Source organism: Pongo pygmaeus, chromosome 22, assembly GCF_028885625.2.
Source record: "Pongo pygmaeus isolate AG05252 chromosome 22, NHGRI_mPonPyg2-v2.0_pri, whole genome shotgun sequence".
NCBI lineage: Eukaryota > Metazoa > Chordata > Mammalia > Primates > Hominidae > Pongo > Pongo pygmaeus.
The window spans coordinates 25702741-25716008 of record NC_072395.2 but is presented as its reverse complement, the minus strand read 5'-3'; the positions used below and the strand labels follow the sequence as shown (position 1 = coordinate 25716008).

Genomic DNA, 13268 nt, shown 5'->3' with positions numbered 1-13268 from the left:
CTCTATTCAGTTGTTACAGACTCAAGCAACTCTACATGAACTGGCATGTGAACTTCTTGCAAAACAGGGTGTTTATTAAACAGTTTTTAAAAAGTGTGCGAAAAGCCTTCATATGTCCACCGAAAGACATGTAAAAATGCTTATTCCTTTATTATTTGTAATATCCCAAATTTTGAAATGCCACAAATATTCACCAGAAGTACAATGGATAAGTAAAGTGTAGCATATTTATCTAGTAAAATACCATAGGTTATGGGAATGAACAAAGTGTTGCCAGATACAATAATGTGGATGACTCCTAATGTGCAGAAAAAGAAGACAGGCACAGAACATATAATTTACAATCCCACTTACATAAAGTTTAAAAACAAGTAAAATTAACCTACAGTGCTAGAAAGTGGAATAAAGTCAAGGAACACTAGTGTCAGGAAAGGAGAAGGCAGCCTTCTGAGGGGCTTCTGAGGGGCTGCTAATGTTCTATTTCTAAAACTGGGTGTTGGTTTTTTGGGGCATATTCACTTTGTAAAAATTCATCAAGTTACATGCTTGTGATTTGTGCAATTTGTTGTATGGACGTTAAACTTCAGTATGATTGCAGAAGCCTAGCTTATCTAACTGAGGTACTGACAGTAATTCTCAAAATGGAAGGTGGGCTCTCGTGCCTGGACAGATGTCCTCACTGCAAGCTGGCACGCAGGGACCAGGTGAGTGGCTTCTGGTCACCAAGGGCAGCTGTGTCACCTGGACACGAGGGCAGACCCCAGGTGAGAGCATCAGTAGGACAACGCTGTCTTACTTCCTGCAGTTCTGTGCTTGCAGCCACAGAAATTGATGCGGACACTTCCAGCTTCAGTGCTTGAGTTTCTTGCTCACTAGCTGAGCTGGTCTGTAATAACAAAGAAATAAATAGTGGGGTGAAGACATATTCCACAGGATTCAGACTCTACTTACAAGTTCTTTACTTAAAAAGTGCACTCTGGGCCGGGCTCAGTGGCTCACGCCTGTAATCCCAGCACTTTTGGAGGCTGAGGCAGGAGGATCACAAGGTCAGGAGATGGAGATCATCCTGGCTAACACGGTGAAACCCCGTCTCTATCAGAAATACAAAAAATTAGCTGAGCATGGTGGCACGTGCCTGTGGGCCTAGCTACTCGGGAAGCTGAGGAAGGAAAATCACTTGAACCTGGGAGGTAGAGTGAGCCAAGATAGCACCTCTGCACTCCAGCCTGGGCAACAGAGTGAGACTCTGTCTCAAAAAAAAAAAAAAAAAAAAAAATGCACTCTGTCTGGCCCAGAGGTTCCCGTGGTTCTTACTCCTGGATCCTATCACCCGTCCTGTGTCTACACAGACCCCCACTCCACTCCCAGCTGGCCGCCTACCCAAGCACCACTGCCCTTGGCATCTGCATGGGCAGGTGGAATCTGACAAGTCACGGTGACCACCAGCAGTGGGAGGTCACTTGGCCTCACCTGTAATTCACAGCCCTGACCACACACCCTCTGGCATTTGAGTTTATCCACAAGGAACAAAGCTGAGATGAGACAATTTCACTACATAACTTGCTCATGTGGCATCCTGTGGTATGCTGGCATTATTAACACTGGAAGTTATTTTGAAGATTTTGAAAGTTTCATTGTCATGAGATTTTTCCAAACTAAGTTCATGATATGGATTTTTAAATTGTATCTCATTTAAGTGACATTTCAATTCAAATCTAAATCTAAAACTGATAGACCTGGTGATTTCAGGTAATTAATTCTTTTTTGTTTTGTTTGAGACGGAGTCTCGCTCTGTTGCCCAGGCTGGAGTGCAGTAGCACAATCTCGGCTCACTGCAACCTCCATCTCCCAGGTTCAAGCAATTCTGCTTCAGCCTCCCGAGTAGCTGGGATTACAGGCGCCCACCACCACGCCTGGTTAATTTTTGTATTTTTAATAGAGACGGGGTTTCACCATGTTGGCCCGGCTGGTCTCAAACTCCTGACCTCAGGTGATCCACCCGCCTCAGTCTCCCGAACTGCTGAGATTACAGGCGTCGGCCACCGCACCCGGCCTCAGGTAGTTCTTTATAGCAGTGCGAGAATGGACTAATGCACTTGGCTATCAAAATGAAAACAATCACGAAGGCAGGGTCCCTCCCCACCTCTCCACATCCCTGTCTTGTCTGGAACTGCCTTGGGTAATGCTCAGCCGGGACCAGCACATTACACAAGGCAATGTCCGTGTGCTGGGATCAGCAAGGATGAGCTTTCTGTCTCAGGGGTAAGAGTAGACTCTAACCCAGCACCACCTTGAGGGCTTCAGGCTCACTTTCTGTTTGCTTGAAGTCCGCAATGTGCTCATGAAGTCTGCACTCCTTTGAGGCCTCAGCAACAGTGTCCTTGAGCTGAGCTTCCAGCTACAAAACGAAGATGCACTTGTCATTAACACAAAGTAAGCACGGCCTTACCAGTTAGATCTTCCCCAAATGACTTGTAAGAGAACAAGACCTTAAAGGACCTTTGTATTTTTTCACCCTTTATCAAATCTTATCACAAATTAAAGTTTCAGAAATACACTGCTGGGCTCAGCTGAAGTGGTTGGTTAGTAATAAAACAAGTTTAAATTCGAATTTAAGTTGATATTTTGAGATGAGATTTCAAGAAAGGGTACTGATTTGTGAAAACAAGTACTGCTGATTTCTGTAGAACACTGATTCATTTTTTAAATGGACGATTTCAGACACACACAGAAGAACAGAAGAAGAGAGAGTAATGAACCTCCTGTGCCTGGCACCCAGCTTTGACAGGAGAGGACCTTTTTTTTTTTTTTTTAGACAAGAGTCTTGCTCTGTCGCCCAGGCTGGAATGCAGTGGTGTGATCTCAGCTCACTGCAACCTCCACCTCCTGGGTTCAAGTGATTCTTATGCCTCAGCCTCCAGTTTAGCTGGGATTACAGGCACACACCACCTTGCCCGGCTAGTTTTTGTATTTTTTTTAGTAGAGATGGGGTTTCACTGTGTTGGCCAGGCTAATCTCAAACTCCATCTCAGGTGATCTGCCCACCTCAGCCTCCCAAAGTGCTGGGATTACAGGCAAGCCACCGTAGTCGGCTGACAGTGAGCACCTTGAGCTGAACTTGCTTCATCTCTGCCTACGTACAAACCATTTGAGAGCAAATCCCAGGCAACGTATCACTGCATCCGATGTGGAATGGTAATCCTTAGTTAGGGGTTTCATTAACTTGAGTTGTAACTGGCTGCAACTACAAATATATTTAGGTTGCAAAATAAACTAAGAAGAAAACAAACAGATATCTTGTGGCTAAACAGAAAAGAGCCCTGAACTTGAGCATATATGTGCTTTCAGACCTTCTCATTTGTGGGATTCATTAAGTAAATTTTAATAGAATTTTTTGAGACAGATTCTCACTCTGTCGCCCAGGCTGGAGTACAGTGGCACAATCTTGGCTCACTGCAACCTCCACCTCCCAGGCTCAAGTGATCCTCCCACTAAGCCTCCTGAGTACTTCATACTAGATGTGCATGCCACCACACCCAGCTAATTTTTTGTATTTTTGGTAGAGATGGGGTTTCACTATGTTGCCCAGACTGGTCTTGAACTCCTGAGCTCAATGGATCGGCCCACCTCAGCCTCCCAAAGAGCCAGGATTAGAGGTGTGAGCCACTGCCCCTGGCCTTTAATCAAATTTTAAAGTAAGCATTGCTTAAAACATGTCACTCATCAACAGCAGAACATTCAGAATACCTAGGGCAGCTGTTCTTAAATTGTGGGCTGCGAACATTGGGATCCTGAGACATTGTCAGAGAATAAACACCCTCTACTTACTGAAAAGGGAACTTTTAAAACTTAGTACCACAGGAACCTCTTTTAATAATTAATTAGCTATCTGTGGGAACCAGGAGTTCTTCATGTACTTCATCTGGAACAGTGTATCAAAACAGATTGAGTGCAGAAACAGACATGAGAACCCGAGCACGTTCTATTAAGCCAGATATTAAAGACACATTAAAAAATGTAAAAATGCGGCTGGATGCAGTGGCTCACGCCTGTAATCCCAGCACTTTGGGAGGCTGAGGAGGGCAGATCACCTGAGGTCGGGAGTTTGAGACCAGCCTGGCCAACATGGTGAAACCCCGTCTCTACTAAAAATACAAAAATTAGCCGCGTATGGTGGTGCATGTCTGTAATCCCAGCTGCTCAAGAGGCTGAGGCACGAGAATCACTTGAACTGGGGAGGTAGAGGCTGCAGTGAGCAGAGATTGCACCACTGCACTCCAGCCTGGGTGACAGAGCAAGACTCCATCTTTAAATGAAAAAAAAAAAATGTAAAAATGCCATTCTTCTCACTAGATTTTTAAAGAAATAGTTACTTTTCATTACAAATGTTACGTTAACATGTAATGGGTTTTTGTTGTATTGAAAGAATTCTCAGTTTTGATTTCTGCCATGGGGCATATTGAGAGTTGTAATCTCATAAGTAGAAGCTCTTTGGGATCCCCAATAATTTGTAAGAGTGTAAAGGAGTGCTTAGGCCAAGACGCTTCAGAAGCACTGGTCTAAAGCAAGTGGCTTGAAGCGTCCTAGACTATGATTTGCCTTTCTACTGCCATTGGCCCTTTATGGACTGCAGGTGCTCTTATTCAATTAAGCTGGGCCATATCACAGCTCAGCATAAATACCCTCTACTTACTTAAAAGGGAATTTTAAAAACTTAGGAATAGGAACCTCTTTTAATAATTTCACAAATAGATATTGAGGGATGAGCATAAAATAAATGCTTGGCAGATCAACTTACTTGGGTTCACATAAAACTTAAGATGATTTTAAAGTAATATACATAATGCAGCCCAAGTTTTCAAAGATGTTTTATTAAGGTCATACAAAAGTCCAATCGATACCATCGCTGAAATATCTAAACAGCTTCCTCCATTTTTTTTTTTTTTTTGGAGACAGAGTTTTGCTCTTGTTGCCCAGGCTGGAGTGCAGTGGCATGATCTTGGCTCAGTGCAACCTCTGCCTCCCAGGTTCAAGCAATTCTCCTGCCTCAGCCTCCCTAGTAGCTAGGATTACAGGCGCCCACCACCACGCCTGGTTAATTTTTGCATTTTTAATAGAGATGGAGTTTCACCATGTTGGCCAGGCTGGTCTCAAACTCCTGACCTCAGGCCATTCACCTGCCTCGACCTCCAAAAGTGCTGGGATTATAGGCGTGAGCCACCACGCCTGGCTAAACAGCATCCTCTTTCTGGGCTTCTTGGATCTTCAGATCTCCTGCCACATCGTGTCAACTTTCTGCATGGCTACTTCCATCTCCTCCTCCTTGTCCCACACCTTCTGCTTCTGGGAGTAGAGCTCTGCCATGAGCTCACTGAGCTCCAAGAACTCCTGCAGGGCCAGCTTTTGCTGCTGATGGGCATCTCTCAGTTCTTTGGCTTGGGATTTCAATGTCTCTGACGCTTCAACCAATTGCTGAAAAAAAAATTATAGATGTTTTATGTTTGCTTAACAAAGGTCTGGAAGGCTGGACATTTAGTCTTACACTATATTAAAGAGTTAAAAGTGACAGCCAATGCTGGTTACAGATTAAAGCCACAGATGGGAGAAATCCCCTGCTTGGAAAAAGCCCTGTGCTCACCTCACCCCAGCCAAACATTCAGTGGGAAGACCACCTGGGCTCAGGTGCTGAGCAACAACCCCACACCAAGAAAGACCCTGCAACTGCATGGAGTAGCTTACAGCAGGACAGCTGGCTCTGTAACGCCAACCTCTGCCTGAGGTCTTCTACACAATTGCAAAGGTGAATAAAGCATTTGGACGCTCAATCTAGTTACTTAAACACAAGCAGAAGCAGAAAAAAATACATAGGCAAAGTGCTGAAGATTTAAATCAGGCCAGGCACTCATGCCTGTCATCCCAGCACTTTGGGAGGCTGAGGTGGGAGGATCACTTGAGCCCAGCAGTTCAAGACCAGCGCCTGGGCAAAATAGTGAGACCTCATCTCTTAAAAAACTAAAAAAGAAAGAAAAGAAAATTAAGAAGAAAGAGATTTAAATCAAAGACTCACTGGGTGGAGGGCCACAAGTAGGACTTACCACAAGTTCAGCTGCACTGACAACCCAACCTTACCACTGGCTGCACTGATGACCCTGACCTCCCTGCAGCTGATCTGGCCAACAACAACTAAACAACAGTGGCTGTTTAGTCACTGTCACACTTGCTGGACTAAGACTGGAAGTGACGAGACCTGGAGCAAGCTGGCAGGGCGGCTTCCACATGGGGAGGAAAGGCCTCCCCAGGCCTCTCTGGGTCCAGCTCAGAGTCACTGTGACTGTCAAGCAGTGAGACACCGCCCAGCCCACACTGCACTCCTGGACAAGCCATGCAGGGGATGATACCACAGATGATCTTAAGAAGCAATTTGGGTTTAAAATCTGCCCCATTTTAGAGGACAGATCATGAACTACAGGTCCAAGGACTTCAGTGTATAAATGAATGTATTTTAGAAAACAGAGCCTATACAGTGAGCTGAGATCACATGACTGCAGCCTGGTGACAGAGACAGACTCTGTCTCAAAAAAAAAAAAAAAAGAAAAAAAGAAAAGAAAAAAGAACCTAATTGTGTTATTACTATACTTAATGGCATTTGAATATAAAGTTCACATATCTTACTAAAAACCAAATTTATAAAGGAGTTATGGGGGAATCAGCCACATTTTAACATATGTCCTCTTTTGCAGTTCCCTGTCATTACTAAGATGCCCCTTCTAAGAGCAGGGGACATGGTGTAGAGAGAAGGGCGAGGTCACTGGTGTCAGGTGCAGCGTGTCACTGCAGATAACACAGTGCCCTCTGGACATCGTTCCTCATTCAGAATGGGCGGGGCTGGGGGAGTTGTTGCTTACTCTGCGGGGTTGAACTGGAGATGGCAGATGATGACTGTGAAGTGGGTGCCTGCTGCAGGCAGCACGCTGAAAGGCACCCATGGCAGGGAGCCAAGCCCAGCTAGCTGACATGGGCCGTGTAGAAACTGGGCACAGCAGGGGCCCTAGAACCAGGCTTGGCCCTGGTGTCCTGCGTGCAGCAGGGACAGTCCATGAGCGGGAGTCCCAAGGAGGTCTTTAAACATCTGTATGAACTGAACCTTACAAAACTCTGCAAAGCCTCTTAAGCCTTTCTCACCCAGAACCGAACTGCCTACCTTGTGCAGGTCCTCCTTCTGCCACACCATGCGGTGCTGCTTCTCTGGCCCCCGTAGCTGCTGTGTGAAATCTTGTCGAGGCGCCGCCTTGTCCTCAAGTTGTCACTCAAGCCTGTTTGAATGTGAGCAAAAGAGGAAATAATTTGTGTTCCTTTCTGTGTAGCAACTATATGTAAACGTTGTTAGCTGACTTATTGAAATGATTTAATAATTCACAGGACTCTTTTTTTAGTGCTGTATACTAAATAAAATACACAAGGCAGCAATACCTAGGGGCCAGAAACACTGTTCACTACAAGTCAGTTATGGAATCATAACTTACAGTAAAAATGGGCATGTCCAAGGCTCAATTTTTCTTTTGTCATTTACAGTAGAATAAATAGTTTGTTGCTAATTTTCTACACTCTCTACTGGGAATATGTGTTACCTTTATAATCAGAAAAATAAATATTGCAGTCATGTAGCATATAATGATGTTTCGGTCAACAACAGACAGCATATATATAACAGCAGTCCCATAAAGTTATAATACCATATTTTTCCTGTAGCTTTTCTGTGTTTAGATACACAAATCCTTGCTGTACAGGTCTGCAGCCAAGGGGCAATATGCTATACCATGTGGCTTAGGTGTGCAGTAGGCTGCACCACCTTGGTTGGTCTAAGAACACTCTGTGATGTTCTCACATCAACGAAATTACCTGATGATGCATTGTCGAGAACGTATCCCAGCTGCTGAAGGATGCATGGCTGGACTGAAGAGCACCGTGTGATGTGGGCTGCAGCTGAGTTCTGTGCATGACGTGGTTGGAGCCCTGAGGAAGGGGGAGCTATGGACTGAATGGTGTCCCCCTCCGCCAATATTAGACGCTGAAGCTCTAATCACCAATGTGACTGTATTTGGGGACAGGGCCTATAAGGAGATGATGAAGGTTAAGTGAGGTCATAAAGGTGGGCCCTGATCCAACAGGATTCGTGTCCTTATAAGAGACCAGAGAGCTTGGGTGCTCCCTCCCCATGGGAGGACATGGTGAGAAGATGGCTGTGTGCAAACCAGGAAGAGAGGCCCCTGGGGCTTTTAGTCTCTAGAACTGTGAGAAAATAAAACCCTGTTGTTTAAGCCACTCAGGCAGTGGTATTTTTTTAGGGTGCCTAGGGCTAATACAGAAGGATTCACCCTCCTGGGGAGAAGAGGCAGGGGGCCAGTGGCCTCCTCTGATTTTCCTGGCTGTCCGCAGAACTCCGTCCCTGCCCCTCCGCCTGTTGCCAAAGCATCTTTCTAAGGGAAGACCTGATTGCACTGTTCAGAGGTCCCCAAAGGCCACAGAAAAGTCTCAACTCCTGGACCTCGTGAGTCCCATCCCACCGGGGGAGCTCCCTCTCTCTTCTCTGCTCTCCTCTCAGGAGGGAAAGTTAAGGGCCTGCTTGGCCACCCTCCAGGGAGATGCCATGATGGGATGCTGCATCCTGGTGATGAGCTGGGGATAAGCCAGCACGTCTCCTCCAGAGCTTTTCCCAGAACTGAATACACACTAAGATGATCTTTACGGATGGAAGAATCAAACTGGGAAGAATCACACACCTGTAGTCCCAGCCTACAAGGAAGGCTGAGGCTTGGGGATCACTTGAGCCTAGGAATTTGAGTCCAGCCTGGTTAGCATAGTGAGAACCAGTGTCAAAAAAATAAATAAATAAAAAGGAAGAATCAGGTGACTGTTCCAAACTCCTCCAAAATGGGTATTGGGTCCCCACTCTGCTCTTCCCGGGACAGGGGTGTGCCTTCCCATTTCCTGTTGGCCATAAACCCACTCCCTCTCACTAAAGAAATAAGAAAAGAAAAAGTGTTCACAGCACTTTGAGTTATGTGAGATGTGCAGAATTTATCAGGCCCAGAGAGACAGGAATATGGACTTCAGTCACACGCCTTGTACTCATGCCCTGGGGTGACTGTTTAAAGGCATTTTGTTCCTGACTAGCTCAACCCATTATCTTCCTGTTCCTGGAATTTGTGATATGAAAGACAATGTAGACAATGTAGAGACAATAAATAGCTTTTTTTTTTTTTTTTTTTTTTGAGGCAGAGTCTCACTGTGTTGCCCAGGCTGGAGTGCAGTGGTGCTATCTCGGCTCACTGCAAGCTCCACCTCCCGGGTTCACGCCATCCTCCTGCCTCAGCATCCAGAGTAGCTGGGACTACAGACGCCCACCACCACGCCCGGCTAATTTTTTGTATTTTTAGTAGAGACGGGGTTTCACCGTGTTAGCCAGGATGGTCTCGATCTCCTGACCTCGTGATCCGCCTGTCTTGGCCTCCCAAAGTGCTGGGATTATAGATGTGAGCCACCGCGCCCGGTCTTCTTCTTTTTTTTTTTTTTTTTTTTTTTTGAGATGGAGTTTCACCCTGTTCCCCAGGCTGGAGTGCAATGGCATGATCTTGGCTCACTGCAAACTCCGCCTCCCGGGTTCAAGTGATTATCCTACCTCAGCCTCCCAAGTAGCTGGGACTACAGGTGCTCACCACCATGCCTAGCTAATTTTTGTATTTTTAGTAGAGACAGAGTTTCATCATGTTGGCCAGGCTGGTCTCGAACTCCTGACCTCAAGTGATCCTCCCACCTTGGCCTCCCAAAGTGCTGGGATTACAGGTGTGAGCCACCACGCCTGGCCCAATAAATACCTTACGTTATTTTAATATAAATCCCTCAGGCTAGGCCAGCCGAGGTAGGAGGATCCCTTCAGGTCAGGAGTTCAAGACTAGCCTGGACAACACAGCAAGATTTCCTCTCTAATTTCAAAATTCTTGGTAAACAACTTAGGAACTGCCTCTTCTTTTCCTTTAAAAACCCACTTATAACTGCTGCTAATATATTAAGACAACTTGCATCTCCAGGGTTGCACTTCTCAAACTTGGCCCAAATAAACTCTATTTTTTTTTTCAAGATGGAGTTTCGCTGTCGCCCAGGCTTGAGTGCAGTGGCATGATCTCAGCTCACTGCAACCTCTGCCTCCCGGGTTCAAGGGATTCTCCTGCCTCAGCCTCCTGAGTAGCTGAGATTACAGGCGCGTGCCACCATGCCTTGCTAATTTTATTTTTTGTAGAAACGGGCAAGGTGGGACTCACCACGTTGCCCAGGCTGGTCTCGAACTCCTGACCTGAAGCAATCCTCCTGCCGTGGCATCCCAAAGCACTGGAATTACAGGCGTGAGTTGCTGTGCCTGGCCCAACCTCTCCACTTACGTTAATTTTGCCTCCTTTCTTCCTTTTTTTTTTTTTTTTTTTGAGACGGAGTCTGGCTCTGTTGCCCAGGCTGGAGTGTGCTGTGGCCCAATCTCGGCTCACTGCAACAACTGCCTCCCAGGTTCAAGCCATTCTCCTACCTCAGCCTCCCGTGTAGCTGGGATTACAGTGCCTACCACCAGCCCAGGTAATTTTTGTATTTTTAGTAGAGATGGGTTTTCACCATATTGGCCAGGCTGGTCTCGGGAACTGTTGACCTCAGGTGATCCGCCCGCCTCGGCCTCCCAAAGTGCTGGGATTTCAGGCATTAGCCATCACGCCCGGCCCGTTTTCTCCTTTTGGGTCACAAAAGTGATTGAATCCTGCCACTTCCCGGGTGCTGGGTAGCAACAGGGAAGAGGGGGATAATTGCTGTGCTGCTGTGACTTGGGTAGATGGCGGGAAGGCCTCTCAGAGGCGGCCTTGTTTGCAAAGATCGGAATTAGGCAGGGAGAGGAGCAGGCCTGGGGCAATCAGGGAGGGGGCAGTGGCACACTGGGAGCAAGGCAATGTTCCGCGACCCACAGAGGCAGCGCAGTAGCTGTTCCAACCCTGGTCAGAAGACACCCCGCAAATGCCTCAGCACTCGCGCAGCCTTTAATGGCCCCACGCCTTCCCGCCAATCCTGCATCCAATCAGAGAGCATCCCCACTACACGTGTTGGGCAACGGCCAATCAGAACTGGGACCCGTCCCTCGGCCCACCTCCCAGGAACTCCAAGCCAATGGCGGCCTGCCACCAGCGGGCCAATCCCGTGCAGCGCGCGGGCAGGAGGTTGCAGTTGGGCGCTCAGCAGCTGTGGTAGCCGGTTGAGGTCTGGAAGTAGCGTTGGGCTGAAGCAGCGGAGTTCGCCATGGTAAGGCCCGGGTCACTCCCGCCCCGCAGATACCCAGGCAGACGAAGTTGGCCTCGGGTGGACAGAGGGACGTTGTTGCGGGCCTGGGCGCTGAGAGGAGGTCAGAGAAGGACGCAGGGTCTAGTGCGGGACAGGAGGACAGGGGATCGTCTCCTGGATCTGCGGGTTCCAGGGCAGGGACGGCGGCTTTTGTTTTAGATGAAGCTGCCGGCCTTTAGTGGACGGGGACCATTGACGGTGTCCCGTCCCCAAGAGAGCAAATAGTGGCGTCGCTTCCTGAAGACGGGAGGGCGCTGCTCCCGCTTCACATGTCTTTGTGCTGCTGGAAACAACTGAGGAGCCCCAGGAGCCTTCGCTGACGCGGCTGGGGCTGTGGACATTGGTCGGATGAGGAATTAAGGCTCAGACGCTGCTGCAACATTGCCTTGTCTACCTAAAGGCAACTGTCAGGCCAGGCGCGGCGGCTCACCGCCCCAGCCCTTGGGGAGGTGGAGGCGGGCGGATCACCTGATGTCTGGAGTTCAAGATCAGCCCCACCAACATGGCGAAACCCAGTCTCATAAAAAAAATACAAAAATTACCCGGGCATGGTGATGCGGGTCTGTGGTTCCAGCTACTTGGGAGGCTGAGGTGGGAGGATCAGCCGAGCCTGGAACTTTGAGGCTGCAGTGAGTCGTGATGGCGCCACTGCACTCCAGCCTGGGCCACAGAGACCCTGCCTCAAAAAAACAAACAAAAAAAGCAGCCTATTAACACAGCAGATTCCCAAGTCCCAAGTCTGAATAGCTGTGGTTTGTCAGTTATCCTTTTTTTTGTTGTTGTTTTGTTTTTGTTTTTGTTTTTTTAACAGCACTCAACAAATGCTCTGTTGCCCAGGCTGGAGCACAGTTGGAGGATCACGGCTCCCTGCAGCCTTGAACCCCTGGCTTCCAGCAGCCCTCCCGCCTCAGCCTTCCGAGTAGCTGGTACTACAGGTGTGTGCCACCACACCTGGCTAATTTGTAAATTTTTCATAGGGACAGGGACTCACTATGTTACCCAGGCTGGTCTCAAACTTGTCCCAAGCGATCCTCCCGCCTCAGCCTTCCAAAGTGCCGGGATTACAGGAATGAGCCACCACACCTGGCTTGGCAGGGTTTAAAGAAACCACCAAAGGACAGTGCAGTGTCCCAGCACTGATGATGTCTGGGAGCCATTACACCCGTAGGCTTCAAGGGGTAGAGAGAGGGAGTGGTTACAAGAAATTGAGAGGGTAGTTTTATGAAGAGGGCAGCCTGCCAAAAGTGTGGCCTTGAGAGGGATTCAGGTCACCCACAGCAGTTGAGCAGGAGGGTGCCAAGGAGGGAGTACCCTGGCACTGCTTTCCTCCAGCCCCCCAGTATCCCACTGCTGCCTGCCATTGACCAAACCAGCAAGAAGCCAGAGGGCGAGGAAGGCCTCTGATGCTGTTCTCAAGGGTCAGCCTCCGAGAGCACAGAGCAGGTGGTGAATGATGGAGTGGGTAGATCTAGGGGGCAGAGAGAGGACACACACTGAGCACCTGGGCTTGGACCATGGTGACCTGGGACCTACTCTGTATTTCCTTACCCAACCCAACTACCTTATCCTTTTATCAGGACATAATCAAAAACTGCTATATATTCTTCAGAGAATTACTGTGACTGGCTATAGTGTGGGGTTGATTATTGACATTACATGGCTTCCAAGTTTTAAAATAACCTAATTTTTGTGTAGTGGCAAACAGGTTCTAGGGCTACCTCTAGAACTTAGTAGCTAGTATGATTTACAGCAAGTTAGTTTTCACAGGGATAAAGGGATCAGTCACCTAACCCTCCTAGGAAATATCAATTGTGAAAGCGCCAGATACTGAAGCACTATATAAATATTAAATTAGAATATTTTGCATGCCATATAGTTTCAAGTTGCCTTGAAATGAA

At 47.6% G+C, this 13268-nt stretch overlaps 2 protein-coding genes across 3 annotated transcripts in view; one reads left to right on the top strand and one right to left on the bottom strand.

The window, feature by feature from the left end:
* Window positions 1-4852: 4852 nt before the first annotated feature.
* LOC129022343 (uncharacterized) lies at window positions 4853-11955 on the bottom strand. 2 transcript variants are annotated; one of them, XR_008496376.2, is made up of 3 exons: window positions 7900-9266; window positions 7202-7313; window positions 4853-5472 (listed from the first exon to the last, which is right to left on the bottom strand). XR_008496376.2 is itself a non-coding variant. In XM_054468459.2 (3 exons), exons 2-3 carry the CDS (start codon window positions 7229-7231, stop codon window positions 5266-5268), a joined length of 237 nt encoding a protein of 78 aa, XP_054324434.1. In that variant the 5' UTR covers window positions 7232-7313; window positions 11913-11955; the 3' UTR covers window positions 5005-5265. The 2 variants fall into 2 exon arrangements, 1 of the variants encoding a protein (XP_054324434.1); XM_054468459.2 differs by lacking the exon at window positions 7900-9266 and adding an exon at window positions 11913-11955 and having other exon boundaries at window positions 5005-5472.
* LOC129022341 (tubulin alpha-3 chain) overlaps window positions 11135-13268 on the top strand; it is a 6939-nt gene continuing 4805 nt past the window's right edge. Inside the window, exon 1 of the mRNA XM_054468454.2 lies at window positions 11135-11331. Within this exon, the coding sequence (XP_054324429.1) occupies window positions 11329-11331 (3 nt within the window). The 5' untranslated portion in view covers window positions 11135-11328. The remainder of the gene's footprint in view (window positions 11332-13268) is intronic.

What these genes read in the sequence shown, in the direction of transcription:
- LOC129022343 (XM_054468459.2), bottom strand. Translation starts at nt 7,231, where the DNA reads ATGGTGTGGCAGAAGGAGGACCTGCACAAG. An exon ending in AGAAGGAGGACCTGCACAAG is followed by an intron (nt 5,473 to 7,201) that starts GTAGGCAGTTCG and finishes TTTTTTTTTCAG; the next exon opens with CAATTGGTTGAAGCGTCAGA.